At 45.9% G+C, this 26760-nt stretch overlaps 1 protein-coding gene and 1 long non-coding RNA gene across 2 annotated transcripts; both read right to left on the bottom strand.

Moving 5' to 3' along the window:
- Positions 1-629: 629 nt before the first annotated feature.
- Positions 630-4920, bottom strand: SMIM12 (small integral membrane protein 12). The gene is made up of 2 exons (XM_048499225.1): positions 4806-4920; positions 630-1580 (listed from the first exon to the last, which is right to left on the bottom strand). Exon 2 carries the CDS (start codon positions 1564-1566, stop codon positions 1285-1287), a length of 282 nt encoding a protein of 93 aa, XP_048355182.1. The 5' UTR covers positions 1567-1580; positions 4806-4920; the 3' UTR covers positions 630-1284.
- Positions 4921-5733: 813 nt separating this feature from the next.
- On the bottom strand, positions 5734-25208 carry LOC125435756. The gene is made up of 3 exons (XR_007244914.1): positions 25103-25208; positions 7093-7180; positions 5734-6070 (listed from the first exon to the last, which is right to left on the bottom strand). It is a non-coding gene; the product is annotated as an uncharacterized LOC125435756 (long non-coding RNA).
- Between the last annotated feature and the right edge of the window lie 1552 nt (positions 25209-26760).

Here is a 26760-nt window from a genome sequence, read left to right as displayed (position 1 = left end):
TCTTCTTGACAAAAGACTCGCAACCACCTGTGTTTGGACTGCAAAAACAATGATTACCCCAAACATTAATTATTACACACATGAGATTTCTGACCTTTGTGTTAGAGACTTTTATGCAAGGTATGTGTGAACAAGCCCATTCTGAGAGCATTCAAAGGGTATGGATCTCCTCTGTCCAAAAAGGAGAACGATTTTCTGGGAGTAAGCTTACTTGAATAGGATGTTGAGTAGAACTGCTTTCTACTGGAAGCTCCATATCAGGCAGCCAGACTGACATAGTGGTTCAAGTGCTGAACTAGGATTTGGGATAACCAAGTTAGAATCTCCGAGTGCCACAAAAGTTCACTGATTGATCTTAGGCCTGTCACAATCTCTGAGCCTACCATGTTAATTGTACTCATGAGAAGCCTCTGTAGTGGGAGGATTCTGACTGAAATTCTTCACCCCACTCAAGCACTGGTCTGACTATGCCTGACCTTGCAAGGAACCACCAGCAGCCAAGAGAAAGTCAACTTACTCATGCACTCCTTGGAGTGCTCATGCACTCCTTGGAGAACACCTACTGATCATACCTTTGAGGTCCACTGGGAAAGCTACTTCAAAAAGGACAAAATGACACATCCCTCAACTTTTCAAAGTGTTTTAAATTTTTAATTTCAAAGGCAGCTAATATATACACCACAAAAAAAAAAAAATTGAAGGAGAAGACCTACAGACCATGGGCCGAAACTCTTTGAGAAAGAAACATCTAATTTCCTGAGTAGCAGCATGACAGAGATGCTCAGCTAACCACCTCCTCTGGTGGTTACAGTTTCTTCCCAGACCGGGGGCCTTGGAGAAGGGAAGCAGAGTCAGTTTACCCGATGCCCACTGGACAAGAGATTCCCCCATTGATTGAAGGTTGCCTTATTTCTTGGGTGTTCTTCAGAAAGCCTGCCCATGCCAAGACACGGTATGGATCCTGTGCGGATCATGGTGGAGAGGAAGGGGGTCTTCTGGCCCAGACACAATCTGGAACCTTCACAGAGAACTCTGGAAGAAGTTCCATCACAACTGACATCCTTTACAGAAGACTCTCCAAAGTCCATTTATTCCTCCTCACCTCTGATAGATTCTAGTAGCACGAGCCATCCCTGCCAACTGAGGCACAGCAAAAATAGTGAGGGCATGAATGGCAGGCCATGGCAAGTTGCCCTTGGGCAAGGTCAGAATAATGGAATCAAAAAACCAACCAAGCAGCATCACCCCCTTGAACAGGAAGAGCCTCTGGCTGCCCTGGAAGGGCTAGTTCTTCTCCGGTCGGTTCCGGTTGAGCACAGCTTTGGGAGCAAATTCCAGCTTCTCCTTAAGGCTGACCACTTGGGTGAGGTCCTTTCCAGCAATCTCCTGAAGTTTGCGATCCTCCCTCCTCTCTGAGATGCTCTTCTCCTCTTCAGGTGGCTGTGGAGGTGGCTGGCCACGGATGAACCACTCCAAGTGGTAGCCCACCGCCCCTACCACGAAGGCCGCGGGGAAAGTGACATATGGGGCATAGGCCCGCAAGGATGCCCAAAGAATGGGCCACATGGCTCTTTCAAGTCCTGCAAATGTGAAAAGGAGAGAAAGAAGAAAAATTCATGTTACTGATGGTGAGTGTCTGAGGCCTAGATCAATTTCTGGAAGGAATTCTCCCCAAAGGAACCGGCTTTGCACATCTGAATTCAGTGCAATGCATTTTACAAATGCACAGGTATTTTACTTGCCTGGTTTTGCACAGTCACACAAATCAAAAAAAGGAATCTGATTGCACCTTTAAGACGAACACAATTCTGACCATTGATTGCTACCTGAAGGGCAGACAGACATTCACCCAGGTGACAGCCAGCATAGTGCAGTGGTTAGAGTGTTGTGCTGGGAGACCCAGGCTTGAATGCCCACTCAGCCATGGAAGATTTGCTGGATGAGTGGTCACAGACTGTCAGTTTGGCCTACCTCACAGGGCTGTCATGAGGATAACAGGGAGAAAAGGAAAACAATGTAAGCCACTTTGGGTGGCCCCATTGGGAAGAAAAGTGTGGTATAATTTGCAGTGAATAAAGCAGTCCTGTTTTCCATTTGCAAAGGACTGGAAATGAGGGGTATTTATGAAAAACTGCCTCCCTGGGTCCCCAGCTCCAAAATCTACCCTCCCTCCAATTCAATAGTCTTTCATATTCTACTTGTAAGCTTCCCAAAGGATTGTGGTTGCTCGCTCTTGCCGGGAGAAAGCTGAACTTTATCAGCCATTGGTCTGATCTCCAACAGGGAGAAGTGTATATTCTCCCTATTTGCAACCGACCAGGAAAGCACAGAATTTGCAGCAACACATGGTGATCTAAAGGGCTCTGTCTGTGACAGATACTCTCACTCGTGGCTGTGCCACAAGCACAAGTGAATCCCTCAAGCCGCCCTCTTTGCAGAGTGAATATGCAGCCAGCCTCACATTCCGGCTTTGCAAAGGCCAAGAAAAGAGGGACTCTCTTCATTGTTTCAGTAACAAAAACAAATGCAAATAACCTGGCAAGAAATGCCAAATGCCAGCTGTCGAATACAACAGCACAGCCATTTCTGAAGTCCCCACCAGCAAACCAGCTCTCGCCAGCCCCACTCAATCTGAAAAGGATGTTTTTGTCCCATTCTTCTTCCAAGGAGATCAGGGATCCCAACCTTTTACATCCCAACCTTTATAACTCAGAGTGGCTTGCATTATTCTTATTTCCTGTCTTATCCTCACAACAACCCTGTGAGGTAGTTTAGGCTGATGGTAGTGACTGGCCCAGCAGGTTTCCATGGCAGAGTGGGGATTTGAACCTGCGTTTCCCAGGTCCTAGTCCAACACCTTAACCACTTCACCATGCTGGCTATTCAATTAAATTATTACTGTATTTAAATTATAACACAAGTCATAAAAGTTAGCTGTATGGTCTGCCAATGCATTCTCAATGCATTAAATTACTAAACATAGATTCCAATATGGTTAATTATATACACTCTAGCTGTTGCAAACACTGACCACTCTGTAACAGTGTTGTTTTGACCAATTAAAAAGTGTCATTTCCTTTATCAAACCACTCCAAAAGCGTCAGGTAATTTTTTTTCATTTCCAGAGTTTTGCAAAGGCTAGAGCGGCTACAGTGATCATACATAAAAGAATAATCTAGAGAGGATACGAGTTGATTATAGTTCCAAAGAAATCATTTCAGAGAGCCCTGTATTATGATATGCAGCCCATGCTTAACAAACCAGCAATCTTAGCTCAATATCCCATTACATGTTTACAAAATCACCCAAAATCACCGAATGAAATCTGCAGATGGATCACCACATTACCAAAAATTGCTTGAAGACAGCCCATGAATTGTTATGATAAGTTTAGGGGGGGGGGGGGTTGCTATCAAAGTACAGCATACTAACGGCAACCTCATAGGGTTTTCAAGACAAGAGACTTTCTGAGGTGGTTTGCTATTACCTGCCTCCACGTAATGACTGGGACATTTCTTGGAGGTCTCACATCCAAAGACTAGCCAGTGTTCGCCCTGCTTAGTTTCTGAGATCTGATGAGATCAGGTTATCCTAAACTATCCAGGGCAGGGCAGGGGAAAGATACAGCTGCTTAATAATTTTGCCCAAGTTTTCTTTCAACTTGGCCATCCAAGCTTCAAGTGCAATTTGTCTGCCTAATGACTTGTTCCACCAAGCCTGAAACGTATGAACACATGAACATTATTTTGATCTCAAGTGATTACATATTATAGATCCAACCTAGAACGTGCACAATTGACCTGCTGTGCCCATAGCGCTTCAAGCTTAGAATGCCTTTCTAGCACTTATAACTTTTAAATTCTATAAATAAGCCTGATATTGCAACTTTATAGGCTAATCAAATGATAAATGATACGTGTGATGTTGTTAAAGGTGCAAAACAATTTAGACTACCAGAGATAATAAATATTGTATATTTTTTCCAAAAATCACCATTTCCACCCCCCACTCCCACCAAAAAAAACCCCTGGGAAATGCATTTTTCCCTCATGCTCAAAATTTCTGGAAACTTTACATCTCTGGGCAGAAGTCTTTCATATTATGCACCACCTGGCCTGTTTTAACTGGAGATGCCAGAAACCGAACTTGGGACCTTCTACATTGGAAGCATATGTGTATGTAATATATATATATATATAAGTTTGTAAATGCAAAACGCACATCAGTAACTACGTTTAAAATAATGCAGGACAGCCCAGCCCACTAAGGAGGGAGAATGTTCACTGCCTCCCATAAGCAAAGGATCACTGCAAGAGGCTGAAGAAAAAAGAAAGGCTGGGGCGCGGGGGAAAGCTCCAGTTTAGAATATGATGGGGAATGATAGATATTATGAGTGGGTAATGACAGATATTACGAGAAGCACATCTCCACCCACCCCAGTGGCCTCCTCTTCTAGGAAGGGTGAGCAAAGTTCACGTTAGAGACTCAGCAGCATCCAGATCCTTTGCAGCTGAATTCTCCAACCAAGCAGCCCCGGATAAACAAGGCCCAAAATGGGAGTCGGTTGCGGGAACCGATGCAACGGGGGATGGGAGAAATAGGAAGGTTGATGGGAAGGAGTCCCGCACTGGGGTCCCTATTCTTTCCCACGCCCCTGGCCCTCCATTTCAGCCGTGCCTGGGACCCCCGCAGGCGGCCCAGGGGAAGATCCGACTCCAGACAAGAGGGGCGGCATTGTGTTTAACGGCCCCCGTCCCGTACTAAATGGCCCCAAGGCCAGGCACCGTCCCCATCCCCCGACTCACCTCCTGTGCCAAACTCGGCCCCCTCGCGCCTTGCCCGGCGCACCGCGCGACGCCAGACTCTCCAGCGCCGCCTCCTCCACGGCCGTGCGCCCGGCTTCCTGCCGCAACTCCATTGGCCGCCGCGGCTGCCGGACTCCGCCCACTGGGGGCTGGGAGGGAGGCGCTGCGGAGGTCGCGGCTTCGGTGGGGCCGAACGGCTTCGTGTCTGTTCGGCAGCTCGGTGCCTGTTTGCGGTTCAGCGGGCTTGGCGAGGGGCGGGGTAGGGGACTGCCCGGCCTTTCCTTTGGAAAGTGTGCATCTCCGTTTAAAATCTCCGTTGTGTTGTTGGAGGGCGGCTATAACAATCTTTTGAGCGCTCAAAAAGGCGCCTCTTGATTTTTGGGAAAATACTAGGGACTACTTTTACAGGTGTCAGTTTCAGGGCGAGGACTGGAGTTACTGTGGAACGACGCCTGATTTCCAAACTAGAGGGCGGAGGAAATGGCACTTGTTCAAATGAAGACAGTTCTTCCTAAAAACGAAAACTGACCAAGCTGAGGCTATTCTACTTCGGTCACATTATGAGATGACAAGAAAAGTCACTGGGAAAGACAACAGGAAAAGGTGAAAGTGATTGGAAGAGAAGAAAACACAACCTGAGATGGACTGACCCGGTAACGGAATCTGCAGCCCACAGTTTGCAAGACCAGAGCATGGCTGTTAACAATAGGACCGACCATCCATCCATCCATCCATCCATCCATCCATCCATCCATCCATCCATCCATCCATCCATCCATCCATCCATCCATCCATCCATCCATCCATCCATCCATCCATCCATCCATCCATCCATAGGGTTGCCCAGTGTAGGAAGCACTAGACAGATCTTTACATACACTGAGGAAACAGCAGTTCTGGAAGTCAATCAATCAATCAGACCTTTATCACTGATGGTTTTATGTTGCAGAAGAAAGTAGTGTGTAGGCCTCGGCTCAGTGATAGACCATTAACTTGACATGCAGAAGGACCCAGGTCCAACCCCTGGCATTTTCACTTGAGAAGACCAGTCAGCGGGTGATGTGGATGTCCTCTGCCTGAGACCCTGCAGAGCTACTGTCAGTCTGAGTAGGTGATCGTTACCTTAATGAGCCAAAGATTTGGTTCAATAGAAGGCAGCTTCATGTATGTTTATTCATCTGTGTTCAAGTGGAGCTTGAAAAAGCAGAAGAGTGGCTGTGTTAGTCTGCTGTGGCAAAAGTGAGAGACTTGAAGCACCTTAAAGGCTGAAAAAAAAAAGAAAAGAGAACCAGTATAATGCAGCAATGCAAGCAGAAAGAAATATTGGCCGTTTCCCCACTTTTAAAATGAGGTCGGTTTCGTCTGGTCCAGGACCTTTTTAGCTCGAGGGTCGTGTTCCCGGGCTTCCCCACTGCCTCGCGCTCTGCGCGGGGTCATCAAAAGGCGCCGTTTTGAGCAGCGCCAGAATGACCCGCGCTGAGGGGGCACAAGAGCAGCAGAGTCGGGGCGGCTGCATTGTTGCCGCCCCTGTAGTGGGGAGTGCAGGTGGACCCCGCGCTACTCGGCGAGATTAGCGCGCAGCAAATGGTGAGTGGGGAAAGGGCCATTGTAACACTATACTGTTGGACACACAAAATAGATCTCTATAGATCTACTGACGAAGTGGGAGCTTCTGTCCTACAAAACAGGGAAGAGCCACTGGGAAACCTGTCTATGGAATAGGTTTTTTAAAACTTATGTGGACTTCTATTTTTGCTTTGTATGTTTCTAACAACATTAATTGAAGACTTTACATTCACTGGATTCTTTTATATGTTGTTATGTTTGATAGCTGCAGTTTGTATTAAACACTTGCACATACTTTATTTATACTTTGTGTGGCCAGCAGCATAGTGTTATAATATTTATTTTTGCTTGCACCGTAAAGGCTAATACAATAGAGTCACCGCCACGATGGCTCTTATGAAATTTTGGAACATCTTATATTTAATTGTAACAAGATGACTGGAGAATGCAAACTTCTCATTGACCCTCTTTTCTGTAAATACTCGGGTAGAGATAGAAATACCATTATTTCTATTTTAACAACTGGATCCAATGAGAGGATAACTCTAAATATGGCCAGTTTGCATGGTATATTTGTAAGAGGATTTTAAAAAATTTAATTAGTGGTTATTGTAATCCAGCATAGATTTTAACTTTATGTACTTTCTATTCTGTATGTTTGCCAATTTTATTTATTTTTATATGATGGCTGGTCAATGACTGTAATAATAAACTTACTTACTATTTACAATAGAATCATCCTCCAATGTCGGGTCACATACATCAGCTGCCAACAATGATTTTCTGCTCCATACACTGAACAAACCGTCCTTCAGGAAAAGAATAAATGAATGCAAATCAGGCAACTGGGGAAAAAATCAAAATGTTTAGCAACTATAAGAGATATTCAGATACCTTTATTGGCATACAAAAATAAATTAAAATGTGTTGAACAGTGAAATCAGTAAATTATAAGGGGGGGGGGGGATCAATCAGTCATTGTGTTCCAGATTTTGACAAGCCTTGGTTTTTACTACCAGTGAAAGAAATTTAGAAAAAAAAAACCTGCCAGTAGAGTCTGGGTCCTTATCTGATAAGAGTAAGGAAAGTTGCTTCCTTTTCACTTTGGGTTGTTTTAACTTGTAATAGTGGGGTAATTAGTCTCTGTTCAATGTGAAGCTGGCATTCCAGCAATCCAGCAGTATGTGGGATTGGCATATTTCCCCCACATACATAGAGTCCTTTGGAATATGGAACACAAACACATCTGCTAGATTAGAACAGATGATGGAAAAGAATTCAGTTTGCCTTTGCGCTGGGAGAGTGCTGGGGGAGTACAGTACCCTAAAAAGGAACTCTTATTAGCCTCTTTGGAGACAGAGTTTTCATCGAGAAGAAGACTTCCTGAGATGTTACTTAACAATAGTCGTAAGATAGTTGGGAGTTTATCCTTCAGAGGGCATTCTACATCAATAGTTCTCGTACGTTGAAGTTTCTTAGATCTGAAAATGTGCTGAATGTTCATTGTAGTCGTTTTTAAGTTTATGAGTGTGCTCTCCAGTTCTATTTCCATTAAAGGATTTATTGAGGTTGCTAATAAATCAGTGAGATTGGCTTGCATTTCTAGATGTTTGATGTAGCCAGTGAGATTTCAGGATCAGATCCATTGTTTATTTTTAATCCAGGGAGAAGAGGGTGGCAATAGGTGTCTTCAAATACCCTCTGAGTGGTTGCTAAAACTCTGCAAATGAACTTTTCTTTCCGTTATAGTTCTGGAAATAGTTGGTTTATGAAATGTTGTTATAAATCTCTGGATTCCATAGGAGATGCAATATCCATCCAGTCAATTTGTCTTCTGTCTCTTCTTAATAATGAGCTGAGCCTGAGCGAAGTGATTTTAGCTTTATTGTCCCATCTCTTCTGTTCAAATGATTATGGACTTTCTGTAGTAACAGCAATATTTTTTGTTTTGAAGCTGATAAGATGACTTCAGGATGGTTGTGGCTGATGTTTGCAGTGGTTCTCAACCTGTGGGTCGGGACCCCTTTGGGGGTCGAACAACCCTTTCACAGGGGTCGCCTAAGACTCTCTGCATCAGTGTTCTCCATCTGTAAAATGGATAAATGTTAGGGTTGGGGGTCACCACAACATGAGGAACTGTATTAAAGGGTCGCGGCATTAGGAAGGTTGAGAACCACTGGGTTAGGGTCTTCTCTAGTTGACTGAACACAACTTTAAGGTTTGCTTAATTTTTTTTCCAGTTGGGACGAAATAAAAATTTCGTTGGTGAAGTAGCACTTCCATGGTTTCTCCCATTAAAATGGAGAAGTTGGTTAATATATCTGTGAAGTCAGGAAGGAAATCCAGTGGAGATGAGGAGGGGACAAATTTAGTAGACCTCTGAGGCTCCTTGTTCATCTTTAAAGAGTTTTGTAGTCTGAATCATTTGAACACTTTCAATGTTGAAATGGCAAGTGCGGGGTGCTTTGCGTAGTCTTACATTCATTTGCTACCAAAATCTCATCTTCCACTGCTCCTCTTAAAGGGGACAAGGCTTCAGTCATTCTTAAAGGAAATTCAATCACCAGCATCAATTGTGGGGGGTTTCTGTTGTTTTTTTCAGGAAACAGATACTTGGGAAACGTGGGGAGCTTCATGAATTGAAGAAGAAGAAGAGTTTGGATTTATAACCCCCTTTCTCTCCTGTAAGGAGATTCAAAGGGGCTTACAAGCTCCTCCCCCCCCCCCAACAAATATCCTGTGAGGTGGGTGGGACTGGGAGAGCTCCAAAGAACTGTGACTAGCCCAAGGTCCCCCAGCTGGCATGTGTTTGAGTGCACAAGCTAATCCAATTCACCAGATAAGCCTCCACAGGCCAAGTGGCAGAGCGGGGAATCAAACCCAGTTCTCCAGATTAGAGTGCACCCACTCTTAACCACTACACCACATTGCATTAGCGATAATATCAGACTGGGCAGATTTTCCTCCGTTACAGACCGGGATAAGAAGTCCTCTGTGTGTGCCTGTTTGGCTCTATGAGGTGCATTTGCCTCCAGTTGGTCGCCACTACATTGTTTTCTTCTTCTTCCCCATTCTATTCCTCTTCCACTCCCAATGGTGAAGAAAAAGAGTTTCCAGCCATCTCAAGCAATCTTCCTGAGTTTTTAAAGAAAGAACCATGACAGGACAATAGTATTAGGATCTCCAATAGTTTGCAGCAACTCCCCAGTGCCAGTTAACCATTTCATACTCACGACTTCAAATGAAGTTTGAGAACCGTAGCTGAGCGATGGCAGATGAAAGATAGCAGAGGAGGGAAAAATCTACTCCAGCCAAATAGTTTTTCCATAAGAGTATCCGTCAGTCTCCCAGGATTTTCTGATGCTGACTGAACTGCATCATTCTTCAGCAAAATAACTTCATAGGATGAGTCCAATTTATAATTTATTAACAGATTTTCACCACCACCACCACCACCACCCCAGCTTGAGCCAGGATTTGGGATTTCTTAATCACAGTGGGTATTAACTAATTTAGCATAATCTTGGACCTGCTCCCTCTCATTACAGATGTTAACTGGCTTAACATAACTAGTAAATGGCCTCTGTATATCTCTCAATTAGATTTGAATTCTACACTGATTACATTTCACGATGTACTTCATGCCCCCCTTGACCCTGCTGCTTGCTTCCTTCATGGTTGCCGCATGTCTGCAACGTTTATTTACTTCATTTCTCTTTGTGCATTCAAAGCGGCCGTCTTCCACCTGCTATGGTACAGCCCTTTCTGCTGTGGTCAGGCTCTACCGCCTCATTCCACTGTGAGTCCCTCACAGGCCTGGTTCAGTCCACAGATTGACAGTGCTGTTTCAAGAGAGCTGCTATTCTCTGCTCAGCAGGCCAGGCTGGGGAGCAGTTTGTGTAGGAATCCAAGAGGACGGTTTGACAGGCTGTCTCGCTTCCCTTACATTCCCCAGCCTGCCAGCCGAAAGCAAGCACTAATTAGCCAGCTAAGGGCACAAAGACCACTTGCTGGGAAATGGGGGATGGGAAAGGGTGTTGGATATGTATATATATAACATGTAAGCAATGGCTGTCCACTGATCAATAGCTAGTCACTGACTAACATGTAAGCAATGGCTGTCCACTGACCAATAGCTAATCAATAGATCAGGTCACAAACAGTGACTTCAGCAACTTGTTAACATACAAACAGTTAATCCTTTTATAACTGAGTTGTGGCAGACACTTGCAAAATCCCAACAAAGAGAGACGCTGAGGGAGGGGTCCCACTGGCTCCTTTCCCTCCTGTCAGCTGTGTTCAATTCCTTCCTCTACAGCTTTTCTTGCAAATGGATGTCTTGTGCGCACATGCCAGCAGGAGCTGTGCTCCATATGACCTAGAGAAGGAGGAGGTAGCTTCGCTCCAGGGGTTTCAATTTATAGGCACTTGGAAATGGAAGCAGAATGAAACTAGAAATAAAATGGGAGAAAAGCTTTCAGAGTCTAAACTGGTGTTTAACATTTAATCGTCTTTCTGCAGCTTCAATGAAACCACTTACAAGAAGAAGTAGTGAGAATCCTGTGGACTTATTCCACTATGACCCTGTGCCAGCCACCCTCTACTATCCATCCATCCATGCAAGGAGAGCTTTCAGGCGGGTGCCAGTGTCTTTACCAAACTGAACTCCTGTGCTGATCCACAGATACTAGAAGGTTTGTGATGCAAATCTCCATGCCACAAAAACACTTCTCCCCCCAGGTTACATACCATCGACTGAGAATGAACTTTACTTATCTGGGGGCCTCTATTTGCCCCATTAAGGAGCCCATGGAGAGCAAACTATTGGCTCTCCACAGCTATTTAGAGTCTAGAAAATCGTTTTCAGCCCAGCTTCCTGCAGGCTACAAACCCAATCCTGATCAGTCCCTATGTGCCTGAGCTTTTAAGTTTCCACTGGGATTGCCCAGCACGTGGCTAGCTTTCATGCAGACACAGGGTCCAATCCAGGGACAATGCAATTTGAAGTTAGTCACTTGGTTCCTGGAGAGCTGCTACCAGTCAGGGTACACAAAAGAAGAAGAGAGAAGGGTTTTACCCCCGACCACCACACTTTTCTCAACTGTAAGGAGTCGCAAAATGGCTTACCTTCCTCTCCCCACAACAGATGTGAGGTAGGTGGGGATGGGGGAGTTCTGAGAAAACTGTGACTAGCCTAAGTTCAACCAGCAGGAATGTAGGAGTGAGGTAGCCAATCTGATTCACCAGATAAGGGTCAGCCACTCATGTAGAAGAGTGGGGAATCAAACCCAGTTCTCCAGATTAGAATCCTCCTGCTATTAACCACTATCCCATGCTGGCTCTGAGTTACACAGATCAGTAGTACAACTTGACATGAGACAGATCTGTACCAGAAATTCCAGAGGGAACACTACAAGACTTTCATCCCTTTGGATGAAGATGTTTTGCAGAGGGTGTCTTTCATGGAGTCTTTTAACACCTCCTTTGCCACATTTTAAGGCTGTTGTGAAGTACAGACTTGGGTGCTTTCCAATCGTGGCTTGAAACATTTTTTTCTCTATCTCTGACTTTTTTGGTGTGGACTAAATATATATATCAAGCCTGTAGAAGAATTCAAGGAAACATTTTTTTTCTCATTGGTATGTTTTTCCTGGACCCGATAGACAGTAGTACAAGTGTATTTATTTTGAATGGACCGGGATTGCTACCTGCAAATATTCTTTGCAGCATTTATATTTGATTTACAAACACACTAGTGACTAGTCAAACAGGATGGAAGCATGCAGGCTCCAAAAAGCAGGTAGTCAAGCAGGTATCAAGACTCACGAAGAAATCAAGGGAAACCTGAAGATGCTTCGAACAACTGTCTGCCTCCCTTCCTCTTGCTCTGCAAATTCGGTCTGCAGGTGGCGTCCAAACTGTTTCTGGGCTCCTGCCTCTAGACTTGACACTTTCCAAAAGCATCTTTCCACACCATCAATAGAGTATTTCCAGCCCCAAAGGATCATTCAATGTATCTGAAATTACTGGAACACTCAAAGACCAGACATCAAGTGTGCCAAACTCCTGGAGGGTCTCCATAACTCCATATTACATCTTCCCTGGTCTATTCAATCAGGTGTCTGTTGCAGGTTCCATGGGCAAAATTCCCAGACTCACTTAGTTCTAATTTGAATCTGGACCAATGTGTAGAAGGAGAGCAAGCAAATGCCTCCACCACCACACCATCCCCGCTGCTGTTTTCCCAGGGAGGATGCTTTTAGCTTACCTAATTGGGGAAAACGATGGGCATCCCATCAGTACATCAGATGATCCACTGGAATTTAGGCAAGAATTACAACATTATGACAGCTACTGTAGTAATTCAGAGAAAGTTGGACTTTCAAATCCATATGGACAAAGTATTGGCACATAATACACCAGACATCACAGTGATCGAGGACAAGGAAGTGACCATCATCTGCATAGTGGTACCTGGTGACAGAAGGGTCATTGAAAAAGAACAAGAGAAAGGCACGAAACACCACAATTTGAAAACTGAGATTCAGTGACTATGGCACAAGCCAGCTGAGGTCAACCTCAGTTGTAATCAGCACTCTGGGTGCCATTCTGAAAAAAACTAGGGCAGAACTTGAAATATCTTCAAATCAACCAAATTAACATTTGGCAGCCCTGCTGAGATCCACACAAATACTACGCCGCTACATTACAACTTCCTAGGCCTCTGGGTGAGGCTCAAGTTGTAAGGAAAAGCCAACAACCAGCTAAAGAACCGGCAGCTGTGACATTAAAAATAATAATAATGGTAAATTGTGTGGTGGTCTCAGGCAGGGCTGGTATTGACATACCTTGAGGTGAGGCAGTAGCTGGGACCCAGGGATTCTGGCAGGGCTCACTGTCTAAACCCTGCCCTCCCCCCTCACACACCAATCCCTGCCCAGCCATTCACCTTCCAGGCCATCTGTGTGCCATATCCTGCCCACGCTCTTGCAGGTGCTGCACCACCCATGATGCCAGCTTCCCAGCACTGGTGGAAAGGCACATGCAGGTGGCGCACAGTGCCAGCACTCCTGGTGTCCACAGCAGCAGCACTGCCTGTTGCAGATGGTGGGAGGACTTGTGAGAGGGGGAAGGATATACAGTCAGGCAGGGGGACACGCAGACGGGTGCAAAGGAAAGCATGGGGACCTGGTGGTGGGCAGACGAGGGCTCTTGGGCACTGTTTGCTCCCCCAAAAAACAACCCTGGAACCGGCACTTGTCTCTGGTACAACCTCACATAAAATGACTGAGATGCCCCAGAGAGCTAGTAGCAAAGGATCCTGTAAAGAGTTCCTGTCTATGAGGCTACTAACAAAGCTCTTTTACAAGGGATGAATTTCCCTTCCTTGCCAATGGCTCTATCCATCCTTTCTGGAGGCGAAGCAAACATGTGAACCAGGAGCAGAGCTGGCGCTGCTGCCTTGACGGGCCATGAATTTTTCAAACCTACAAATTAAATTTTCATTCTAATTTACGCAGCTCTGATAACAGAGGGCCCGGATGGCAGATAAGGATGATCTAGTTAGCTCTCTTGCGCTCTCTCTCGCTCTCTCTCTGCCTTTCTCCAGTTGGTCCCCCTCTTAGTAACCATCAGCTCCTTCTTAGTTACCACGGCTGTTCTGTTTGCATGTGATGCATCCAAAAAACAAGTAAAGGTTGGAGAAAATCAGAAACGGTGTGTGTAAGAGAGAGACAGACGGAGAGAACTGCATTGCTGAATCAAAGAAATACCTACATAATCCAGCATCATGTTTCCAGTAGCGGCCAGACAAATGGCCCAATCGTGTATGAAAACTGACAGCCTGCCCTTTGGCTTTTAATCAAAGGTACACTGCTTCTTAGTGTGGAGGTTCCATTAGCCATTAAGGAGAAGAATGGCTGAAAGAACATAGTTTTAAAAGCCTTCTGTCAATGGCCATTGGCATATCAGGTGGCCATGAGCAGCAAATGTTATTTGTGTGTGTGTGTGTGTGTGTGTGTGTGTGTGTGTGTGTGTGTGTGTGTGTGTGTGTGTGTGTGTTGCGGGGGGGGGGGGCAATCAGGCCCAAAATTGCTGTCAATCAGTTTTACTGGATAAACAGTTTCTTCTCCCATATTCTTGCATTTCCCTGAAAGCAATTTACCTGAATGTACTTTCAAGATGATTGGACTTTTTTTCTGTCAAGTTATAGCTGACTTACGGTGACCCCATAGGGCAGTGGTGGCGAACCTATGGCACTCCAGATGTTCATGGACTACAATTCCCATCAGCCCCTGCCAGCATGGTCACAGACAGACAGACAGACAGACAGACACCTTTGGGGGTGGCTTGCCATTGTCTGCCTCTGCATCACAACCCTGGTATTCCTTGGAGGTCTCCCATCCAAATATTAGTCAAAGTCAGAGCTGACAGTATGTGACTGGCCGGGTCACACATGCTTAGATAATAGTCGAAGTTAAATTGCAAAAGGCAGTGTCGTTTAGACGCCTGAAACAATAGCAGTGTTATCAACACAGGTCAAATACCATACCTTTTTTTAAAAAAAATGTCCCTCTGATTTGTATAATATCAATCCCCGTTTTTATACCACTTACCTTCCAGGAGTCTGGCTTTCTGGGAAAGGGCAGGGTATTAAATAAACAAATACGTATTATCGAAGGCTTTCATGGCTGGAATCAAGTGGCAGTTGTGGGTTTTCCAGGCTGTGTGTCTGAGGCCTGGTAGTTTTAATGCCTAAAGTTTCGCCTGCATCCATCAATAAACAAATGGCCTTAAACTCCATTCCCTCTCTCCTCCCACCACTCCTGTGAGGCAGGTAAGCTTAGAGGTGCCCTGCTGGATCAGACCAGTGGTCCATGTTGTCTGGTATTCCCTCTACCACACTGTCTTCTCCCTTTGTAACCTGCCTTCTGCATGATGGTATGGCATGCCTTAGACAGGTTTTATTGCTGTAGACAAGGCTTTATGTTTGCTTGCTGGCGTTGCTCTCCAGATCGGCAATCTTAGTCTGCTGCCTTGTTTATTGAAGCTCTTTGCTGTTTGTTTGAATTGATTTTTACATTTCGTACCCCGCCCTGAGTCTCCATGGGAAAGGCAGTCTATAAAGTAAGTAAATAAATAATGTTCTAAACAAGGCAGGGATGGATATTTCCGGCCATGCCTCGCTTACAACATATTGGATAACTCAGGGGTGGGGGTGGCAACTGAGGTTGTCCTAGGCCCCTTCCGCACACGCAAAATAATGCGTTTTCAAACCACTTTCACAACTGTTTGCAAGTGGATTTTGCCATTTTGCACAGCTTCAAAGAGCATTGAAAGCAGTTTGAAAGTGCATTATTCTGTATGTGCGGAATGAGCCCTAGTCTTACCAACGTCAAAATGTCCAAAAGAAGTTTCCCTTCGTATTGTCGAAGGCTTTCACAGCCTGAATCACTGGGGTGTTGTGGGGTTTCTGGGGTGTATGGCCGTGTTCCAGTAGCATTGGTCACACAAACAGCCATTCAGAATATAATGAAAGCGACCAAAATATAAATTTTCCTGAAAATAATTATGTGTAGTCAGTAAACATGCCTTCCCTTAGCATTGTTCCTCCCTGCCTTGTCCACAAGAGGAATGGTCTCTGGGAGCCAGCATGGTGTACTGGTTAAGAGAAGATGCACTCTAATCAGGAGAACTGGGTTCGATTCCCCGCTCTGCTACTTGAGCTGTGGAGGCTTATCTGGGGAACCAGATTAGCTTGTGCACTCCAGCACATGCCAGCTGGGTGACCTTGGGCTAGTCACAGTTCTTTGGAGCTCTCTCAGCCCCACCTACCTCACAGGGTGTTTGTTGTTGGGGGAGGGGAGGGAAAGGAGATTGCAAGCCCCTTTGAGTCTCCTTACAGGAGAGAAAGGGGGATATAAATCCAAACTCCTCCTCCTCCTCCTCCTCCTCCTCTTCTTCTTCATCATCATCATCACACCCCAGCAGGGAGCCTGCACCAGAATTCTCCCGACAACTGGAGCTGGAGCATTTCTATCCACTCTGGTTCACTGATAAGATGCGACACAGCGCATCTCCCTCAGGATTCAACCCCGTTCCTCCTCATGCATTCATGAAGGAACATAGTACAGCTCTTAATAATGTCAAACTAGGGGGAAATAAGTTGTTCCCGTCTTCCAGTCTTCATTTTCACAGCTAAGATGGAGGAGAGTGCACAGAGCAGGCACAGAACACAGATGCTCTGTATTTATTTTGTTGTTAATTTTGACAGGATATTGATTTATGAAGGATCTGTGTGGGCTCATGTTGGGATAAATAGATAACCAAAGAACTAGTCTGGGGTGGGGGGGATGAGAGCTTAAACTTGCAGGTTATGCAAGCGGCATGATAAAGGTCACATTTGCAATCACTGCTTCCGTTGCCCCCAAACCTGGATTCATTCAGCTAGCAGAGGTGGGAGGAGGAGGAGTTTGGATTTATATCCCCCTTTCTCTCCTGTAAGGAGACTCAAAGGGGCATAAAATCTCCTTTCCCTCCCTCCCCCCCACAACAAACACCCTGTGAGGTGGGTGGGGCTGAGAGAGCTCTGAAGAACTGTGACTAGCCTAAGGTCACCCAGCTGGCATGTCTTGGAGTGTACAAGCTAATCTGTACCAGGGAATCAACAAACCTGGCATATGGCCCTAAAACTATGACAGAATGAGAGGTATCATTCCTCACTTCAGTGGACTGGAAATATTTCACTCAGTGAACATACTGGGCAGTGCTTCTATTACAGATGTATTTGCTTCATAGATTTGTATGTATGTATGTATGTATGTATGTATGTATGTATGTATGTATGTATGTATGTATGTATGTAGGTATCTATCTATCTATCTATCTATCTATCTATCTATCTATCTATCTATCTATCTATCTATCTATCTATCTATCTATCTATCTATCTATCTATCTATCTATCTACACACACATTATTTGCAGGGCATACTATTTACAATACCAACTATTATTAAGTTTCTGTACAGTTTTTTTTAAATTTAAGGCTTCTAAATTGTTTGAGGCTAAGCCAACCTCCTACTCCATCTGTTGACATCCAGCCCTAATGTTTTTACTTACAGATCATAGAATTTTAAAGAAATCTTCTCTAGGAAAGGGGAAATCAGTATTAAGCCTGTAGTGTACACAAGCAATTGTCTCAGTTTGAGCATAAAGGTGCAGGGAATATCTGTCATGTGACATCTGATGGAAGAACTGGGGAGGGGAGGGGGAGCAGAGAGGGCTTCTTAAGAAATAAGTCACAGGTGCGTTACTTCCTCCTAACTGTAGCAAATGCTATTTCTGCTTCCCCCACAGTCAAAAGGGGATGTATTCTGAATACAGAGTCCAGGAGAAAGCAAACCTAATTTGGCAGATGGAGCTTGAGGGGGTGGCTGCTTATGCCAGCCTCTGCTCAAGCTATATCTGTTTCCAGGTATGTAGGTAGGAAAATGGAGAACAGGAGAATTCTGAACCAGTCGAAGGGGCAGGCAGCTTTGGCTGTCAGGCCGTAAATGGCAGCGGTCTCCCAAATGTCCCGGGGGATGCTCATATGTAGGGCAGATAAAGAGTGTCCAAAATAAAACATACAAATAATAATAAGAGGAGTTTGGATTTGTATTCCTCTTTTCTCTCCTGCAAAGAGACTCAAAGAGCTTACAATCTCCTTTCCCTCCCACAGCAAACACCCTGTGAGGTGTGTGAGGCTGAGAGAGCTCTGAAGAACCGTGACTTGCCCAAGGTCCCCCAGCTGGCATGTGTTGGAATGCACAAGCTAATCTGATTCACCAGATAAGCCTCTACAGGTCAAGGGCCGAGCGGGGAATCAAATCCAGTTCTCCAAATTAGAGTGCAACAGCTCTCTTAACCACTACACCACGTTGGCTCTCGATAAAATAAAAAGAGAGCCCTGGCCAAGCTAGCCCAGATTTTGGAAACTAAACAAAGTGAGCCCTGGTTAGTACTTAAGAGGGGAGACTACCAAGGAAATCTAGAGTTGCCACACACTGGCAGGTAATGGCGTTGCTGTACATTGGCTGTGATTTGACAGCCCCCCAAATGTTTGGGTGGGGGGCATTTTTATTAAAGGATTAGAACTGTAGTTTACTGCAATTGCTCTAGAGGGTGCTTTTTATAAGACTCAGTAGTCTATTTCAGTTTTTATTGTATGTAGTGCCTTCCCTCTACCACGCTGTCTTCTCCCTTTGTAACCTGCTTTCTGCATGAAGGTACGGCATGCCTTAGACAGGTTTTATTGCTGTAGACAAGGCTTATTACATTTTTACATTTCGTACCCCGCCCTGAGTCTCCATGGGAAAGGCAGTCCATAAAGTAAGTAAATAAATAATATTTCCGGCCATCACTTGCTTACAACATATTGGAGAACTCGGGGGTGGGGGGCAACTAAGGCTGTCCTGGTCTTACCAACATCAAAATGTGCAAAAGAAGGTTTCATTTCTCTTCAATTCTAATTCATTTCATGTCAATTCTAATTCTAGCCCCCCCCCCCCCCCAACACACACAGACATGCAGAGACTTTCCTTTTTTACAACTGGTGACCTTACTTGTTAGGGTAGGCAAATAACCCATGGCTGACATGGTAGGAGAGGCACAAAATCTGTTGGCACCACAGTACCTGGTATGGTTCCTATCCATCAGTCACACCTCTCCTTTCTTCCAAGGAGCTCAAGACAGCACAGCAGTCCAATCCTTCATTTTTATCCTCACAACATCCCTGTGGAGTAGGTTGGGCAAAATAGAAACAGCCTAAAATCTAAGGTCACCTGGAGAACTTTGTGGTGGAGGTTTGCACCAAGGCCTCCTCAGTCCTGTGTGTGTGATTTTGCCATCAAGTTACAGCCAACTATGGTGACCTTGACGGGTTTTCGAGGAAAGAGCTGTGGTCTGCCACTACCAGGCTCCGGGTCATGAGGTAGGTGGGACTGGGAAAGTTCTGAGAGGACTGTGACTGGCTCAAGGTCACCCAGCAGGCTTCACGTGGAGGAGTGGGGAAACAAATCCAGTTCTCCAGATTAGAGTCCACCACACATGTGGAACAGTGGAGGTTCAAACCCAGTTCTCCAGATTATAGTCTACCACTTAACCACTACACCATGCTTCAGTCAAAATGAGCATGGCCAGCATCTGTATACCCCAAGGAGGGGCAGCTGGCAGGGCCCAAGGCTTCTGGCAGGCCCTTCTTCTGCAAGCCCTCTACCTACCCACTCACTAGCATTCTACCATCTATACTTCCACCTGCATGCACTGCCAGTGCCACCAGGGAAAGGCCTGTGATGGTGGGGGGAATCACCAGCAGGCAATGAGAGGACACATAGGCAGGTGTGGGCACACAGGTGGGTGGGATGGGGGGAGGAGGGCATAAGCAGGTTGCCAGGTGTAGGCAGAAGAGTGGAGGGGAGACCTTGGGAATGTTCTGCCCAGGGCACCTCAGCCCTGAGCACCAGTCCTGAAAATGAGGGTGTATACTGCTCCTAGAGCACCTTTTAACATCTTCAGCCAGTGACCTTTCTCAGAGGAGGGCTCAAGCCATACTTAGTTGTTTTATTTTTACAGCTTGACCTGATTAAGAGTCCTTGGGCCAGGTGGAAAGCTTGCACACTGTTGCATTGAGTTGGTGCTAATAAAGGGCATGGGACAGAAGGCAGCTTGGTATGGCTCAATTGTGTCAGATCTTGGAAGCTAAGCTTGGTCGGTATTTGGAAGGGAGGCCTCCGAGGAAGACTCTGCAGAGAAAGGCAACGGCAGACCATCTCTGCTTCTCACTTTCTTTGAAGGCCCCCTGCTGGGGTCACCATAAATTGGCTGTGACTTGACAGCATTTTACACACAATAAAAGCTATTGCACGGATTGTGTCCTTGGCTTTGCAGATTATCTCCTGGGCCTGCAGTGCTCTCTGTTAGTTAGTGGCAGTGTGGAAACAGAAGGTTATGGGTGGATAAGAAGCCTTGAGTTGGCCTGACCTTAGAGCTCAGAAGCAGCCCTGGGGTGACTGGTGAGTGAACGAAGAGCAAAAACTCTGCCCTCTGAGTCCATCCAGGGTACGTCTCCCGCAGCAGCCCTAGACGCACTGGGCTGAACAATTGACAAAGTGTTGCACCTCCTTTCTTAGGCACGCGTGGAAAGGAAAGAGTAAGGAGCTGATTACCTCTTTGACTTTGAGCCAACGATCAGCATAATTATTATTATTAGCATATTAGGCTGCTTATTGAAAGGAGGCAGGCATTGTCAAAGGGGGAATTTAACAGTGTGCGGGCGTGGAAGGAGCGGTTCTCCTGCTGGCCTCCGGGAGTGACAGCTCAAAGGCAGAACGATATGGAAGCGGTTTCCCTGCGCCTAGTTCTATGGTGAATGTTTTGCACACACGGCCTTGGAGGAAGCAGAGGCTAGCGCTCTGGAGTCTGCTTCCGTACAGGGGGATTCAAGGGGGAGCAGACAGCTTCAGTAGCAAAAGGACTAGACGCCAGAGGCAGAGACTGTTACTTGGAACACAGAAGGTCCCCTGTTTGATCCCCAGCCTTGCCTGTAGGAGGGGAAAAAGTCAGGTAGCAGGTCAGCAAGGGATCTCTCACTAGGCAGCAGGGGTGTACCGCCCAGGGGGACATGTGGGGTCAAATGTCCTCAGGCTGCAGCCATTTAGTCACGTGGGGGGCAGAAAGTCGCCCCCCCCCTCCTGTGATAGTAACTTTTGAGATGACCTGGTGCAAAAAATAGTTGTTTGGTTGTGGTGGGGGAGGGTGGCCACCCATACCGGGGCTGGGGACTCAGATTTTGCACTGGGCTACATTGTTCCTAGGGACGTCTCTGCTAGGCAGTCAGTATCAAGTGGAGTACATAAAGGGCCTAATGTTGGGCTGCTTCCTGACAGGGGTGTGAAAACATGCTCCCCACCACAGCCCCAGTATTCTGGGCAAGAGTTGCATCCACATGTTCAACCCCCTTGTTACTCACTGCTGCCTCTGATCCACCCAGAGCCCTCTCCCTTTATTGGCGTTGCATTCAAGCAAAGGCACATCCACCCACAATGATAATCATACCACCCACACAGCATAGGTGGACAGGGAGCGTGAGAAATGTCCGCTAGAGGGCTAAGAGGAGGCTATACCATTTTGCAAGCAGATCCTCTCCCTTTCTAGAATGGTGACAGAAGGAAGGCAGGTTTATTCTTGGATCTGGTGTAAAAGGGAAAGCCTTGGGAACGCCAAGAGTTCTGTTCAGAATAAACTCAATATTCTGTAGGGTGTTCTCTTTAAACAAGGGGGCTTCCTGTTCCCTGTGTAGGGAGAAAAATCCCCAAATGGAAGCGGACCAACAGCTTCATGCGCTGAGAGGCAGAATGGTGTACTGGTTAAGAGCAGGTGCACTCTAATCTGGAGAACCATGTTTGATTCCCCGCTCGGCCACGTGAGCTGTGGAGGCTTATCTGGGGAACCAGATTAGCTTGTGCACTCCAGCACATGCCAGCTGGGTGACCTTGGGCTAGTCACGGTTCTTCAGAGCTCTCTCAGCCCCACCCACCTCACAGGGTGTTTGTTGTGGGGAGGGGGGAGGAAAAGAAGATTGTATGCCCCTTTGAATCTCCTTACAAGAGAGAAAGGGGGGATATAAATCCAAATTCCTCCTCCTCCTCCTCTTCTTCTTCTAAATTGCCAAGTGCGTAGGAATTGGCTTCATTCCTCTCTGCGCCCCTGAACATTTGTAGGTGGGGTGCAGGTTGGAAAATTCCAGGTTGGAAAATTAATGGAAATTTGTAGCCCAGGGAGAGGAGGACCTCAGCGGGATATAATGCCCTACATTCCTCCCTCCAAAGCAGCCATTTTGCCCAGGGGAACTATAGTCTGGAGATCAGCTGTAATTCCAGGCAATATCTGAGGCCTACTTGGGGCCTAGCCACCCTAGGCTGGTTCCATTCAACCTTGCTGAAAAATCATCAACAGAAGGGGAGGGAGAAAGGACATGCATGTTACACCCCTTCATTTATCAGACATGCATGTTACACCCCTTCATTTATCATCCCCTCCACTCCTGCATGCCTGATGATTTGCAGCTTAGCCTGTGTACATAGCTGCCATTGAAAAGCATTACAAAAAGTTCTCTCAGTGGTATTATATCCATGATGGGCCAAGAGACCCAAACAAGTCACTGTTTGACACTGCAGTCAAAAAAAGGAGAAAAACCAGAACTAAGCCCTCCCTGAGAGAAGGTGCCACCAGGAACAGATCACAGTGTTGTGAACAGCCATATTTCTTCACACAAAATTTAGAAACAATGCCTTTGAGTAGGTTTAACCACAACACCACAAAATACCATACAAGTTTTTGAGCTCACCAGAAGTCTTCCTTGGATTGGATGTTATTAATTTTTCAAATGGTAAGAGTAGTGGGAAGCATATTTCTCAGGCCAGGATGTTATAACCTGACTTTGCCAAAATTCTCCGTAGATGCATGCGGGCCAAAGCTTAGCATTATTGATGGTGTTAAGTTACAGCAAATTCTCTGGAAAGATTCCCTGCTTGATGCCATCCACTCACCGGAAATACAAAAAGTTCCATCCCCCAATCCTCTCAGCCTGTATGGACTGTGGCCACTCAACCGGGGCAGAAGAGTCACTTGGTGCATGCCATTCTTCCAGCGGATGGTGCCGGGCCTTGAAAAGAGATGCTGGCCTTCAGCCAACAACGCCGAGCCCCGGCTCAAACACTACGCATGAATGAAAATGCCTACGAGCAACATCACTGAGCCGCTCCATTCATTGCTAAGGAAGAGCGAAGTGGTGCAGTCTCCACTAGAGGACACTGCAATCCTTCCGGCCCATTCATTCCTTGAAGATAAAAAAAAATAATCACCAGCCCATGATTCCCATTGACCAAACTCGATGAAGCTGTCACTCAGAAAATACAGAAAGGGTGGAACTTATTGGATGCTGCAGCAATTAGCAGTGCCATCAAAATCTAGCTTGGAATCTGACGGTATTTGGCTTGGGTGAAATGTCTGAGAGAGATACTGGGAAATCACTGAACGATGAAGAGTACACGTCTACTTTTGCACAGACAATCATAGCCAGGGGATGACTGGAGTCGATGCCCGGGCCCCACACTGGGCTTGTCCCCTCCCCCAGTGCAGTCTTAAACATCTGGCAATCATGGCAGCTGCCCTTGGTCTGTGGGGGGGCAACCATCTATGTCTCTTCCTCTTCCAATATGAAGGGGGGGAGCATGCTCCAGCTGCTGCTCTTGCCTGCTTCATTTGGGGCTTGGGCAACCGGCTTCCGATGACGGTGGCAGTGGTTCCCATCTGCTTTGCACAGGGTGCAGGGTGCCCCTTGCTTGGGCCTGGTTGGAAGCTGGGGGGGGGGGGGGGGGGGGGGCAACAAGTGGCAATGATGCTGGGACCCCTGACTCATTAAAAACACCCCTGCTGTGATACTCAACATGAAATGTTGAGTCCAGCTTGCTTTTGCTTAGCTTCTCATGCCTGTGTACCTCTGGACATGCAAATCTGATCTAGAAGAGCCGTTCACCCTTGCCACTGATGCTGCAATTTTGTAATCTAACCTTCTACCATCTCAGTACTGAAAGAGATGGACCACGAGATGGAAAAGATGCTCTCTTTGTTCGGCATTGTGTAGTGGTTAAGAGCAGGTGCAGTCTAATCTGGAGAACCAGGTTTGATTCCCTGCTCTGCCTCTTGATCTGTGGAGGCATATCTGGGGAACCAGATTAGCTTGTGCACTCCAGCACATGCCAGCTGGGTGACCTTAGACTAGTCACAGTTCTTCAGCATTCTCTCAGCCCCACCCACCTCACAGGGTGTTTGTTGTGGGGGGGGGGGGAAAGGAGATTGTAAGACCCTTTGAGTCTCCTTACAGGAAAGAAAGGAGGGATTTAAATCCAAACTACTACTACTACTACTACTACTACTACTACTACTACTACTACTACTACTACTACTATTATTATTATTATTATTATTATTATTATTATTATTATTATTATTATTATTATTATTCCTGGACTTCTAGCCACGGAAGAAATTTGTGCAGCTCCGAATTGGTAGTAATGTAGCAACCGGCTCTGATCCACAGACCGGTATAGGCAGCTTGCTATGTTTCTTTCCACCGGCTGTAAAACTTAAGTGGTTCCTTGCTGGACCAGGCCATTGAGATCCACTAAAACCAGAGATCCGGCCAAAGTCCTCTCTAGCCCAGCATTTTGTTTCCAGCACAGCGACTGACCAGATGCCTCTGGCAGAGCACAAATTCCTCTGTGGTTTGATACCTGGCATGCACAGGTATACTGCCTCTGTATATGAAGGTTTCAATTGTCTGTCAAGGCTAATAGTTCTTTGTGAATTTGTCTGATGGTATTTTTAAAGCTGCCTCCTCCAGTGACCATCTGCACATTCTGCAGCTGCAAACTCCATTCATGTGCTTTTTGAATGCTGGCTTTTTAATATTGTATGTGTTAATTCTATGCTGTTTTATGTTTCTATAATGTTCATAAGCTGTCTCAAAGCAGGTCCACTGGAGAGGTGGCACAGAAATGTTTTGAATGAGTGAGTGAATGAATGAATGAATGAAACATTCCTGCATGCATAATTCTCACTGAGGAAATCGTTTCAAGTCTTCCATTGAAGTAAATAGTCTTATATTGAAATAAGGGGGCATTACTTACAGGTCAGAGGTTTTAGAGCAGGGCTGTTGGTAACTTCAGTATGTCTGCAACACAAGGAGCCTTCTCCCAACATAAATGTAATCCGTTGAATCAAACAGAATAGTTCTGCAAAAGAAAATTCTGCACGTTAACATCTGAATTAAACAAAAGAAGTCTAGTATGGTGTAATGGCAAGGGCTGATGGGAATTGTAGTCCATGAACATCTTTAGAGCCACAAGTTGCAGACCCCTGGATTAGAGTATCTGGCCAGGATCTAGGAGACCCAGGTCTGCATCCCCACTATGTTCTGGAAGTTTGTTGGGTCTCTTTTGGGTCAGTCACACATGCGATATCTAGCCCACCTCACAGGCCTGTTGTAAAGATTAAAAATGGAAGTGAGGAGAATGATGTAAACCACTTTGAGTCCCCATTGGAGAGAAACATGGCCATCCAGCCTGGAAACCCCTCAACCCCTTAGCGATTCTGCCCGTGAAAGTCTTCGACAGTACAATAAATGAAATTATCTTTCAGATCAGTTTCTGTCCCTTGAAGAGATCTGAGAAATGCTTGGGCACAAATTCCACAGGTGACACTTTTACTGTGATTGGCAAGAAGAGGAAGAGGTTGGAGTGGGGATGACAGTGAACCTACTTAATATCAGTCAAACCAGAATGCATCATTGAGTCACAACTAACTCATGGCTTCCCCATTCACAAGGCAATCCAAACAAGAGATGAGCAGAGCGGGCTTGTCATGGCCTTCCTCTATATAGCAAACCCAGCCTTCTTTGGTGGTGTCTCACTCAAGTGCAGACTGGCCTTGCTTAGCTCTCAAGCCTTGACAAGCTAAGGCCAAACTGGGCTGGTTTGATTGATATCAATATTCACTCTTTTTTTAAAGAACTGATCTTCAGACTTCTTTGGAATACAGCAGTTTATGGAAAACTTAATCCCTTAACTTGGGTGCTTGTGCCTCAGATGGGGGAACAGGGAAAACTTCAAATATAGATTTTCAGGGGATGGAAGTTCAGCCTAGTCTGCTCTGGACTCGTTTTCCAACTCCTAGCACCATACATTCCCATAAGGTGCCTCCTTCCATGAGGAAAAGATGGTCCATCTTTGGAGGTTGGACAGCCACCATTTTTAGCTCTGTTCTTTTAGCTGCAAGGTGGCAGGGTCCTGTTGCTTGGCAACCACAAAATGCACTTTAATGCTAAGGGTTGCTAGGCAACCACAATGTGCTTTCTCCACCCCTGCTAGTCAAGTTACAACTGACCCATTAGACTCTCCTTGGACAGCCATCCCCCATATGTGTCTGGGTGATTCCTAGATCCCCATGTTGTTGCTTTTGACAGAGGATGTCTGTTTGAACACAGTCTGGCCACTGGAATCCCTTGACCTCTGACACAACCATAGAATCCTGTCCTTTTAAATGCCCCCTTGGCTCCCAAACTGTTAATTCTCATAAACAGAATCAGGTCCCATCCAGCTCCCACCCTTCAGGGGACACCTTTCTTCACTGGGATTCCTCGACAATGCTTCACCAAGCGTGTTTCTCTCTCCCATGGTTTGTGTTGCTTATTTTACAAACAGGTTTTTTTTAAAAAAAAAAATGCAACCATTCAAAATCAGCAATAATTCTAAAGTGTATGGCACTTATGAGCAATTCCCTTAATTTT

This window comes from Sphaerodactylus townsendi, linkage group LG06 (assembly GCF_021028975.2).
Source record: "Sphaerodactylus townsendi isolate TG3544 linkage group LG06, MPM_Stown_v2.3, whole genome shotgun sequence".
NCBI lineage: Eukaryota > Metazoa > Chordata > Lepidosauria > Squamata > Sphaerodactylidae > Sphaerodactylus > Sphaerodactylus townsendi.
The sequence above is the reverse complement of the archived record's forward strand: the minus strand, read 5'-3'. Positions and strand labels throughout refer to the sequence as shown.

Bases quoted from the DNA above. Each gene is read 5' to 3' on its own strand.
- SMIM12 (XM_048499225.1), bottom strand. From the start codon at position 1,566: ATGTGGCCCATTCTTTGGGCATCCTTGCGGGCCTATGCCCCATATGTC.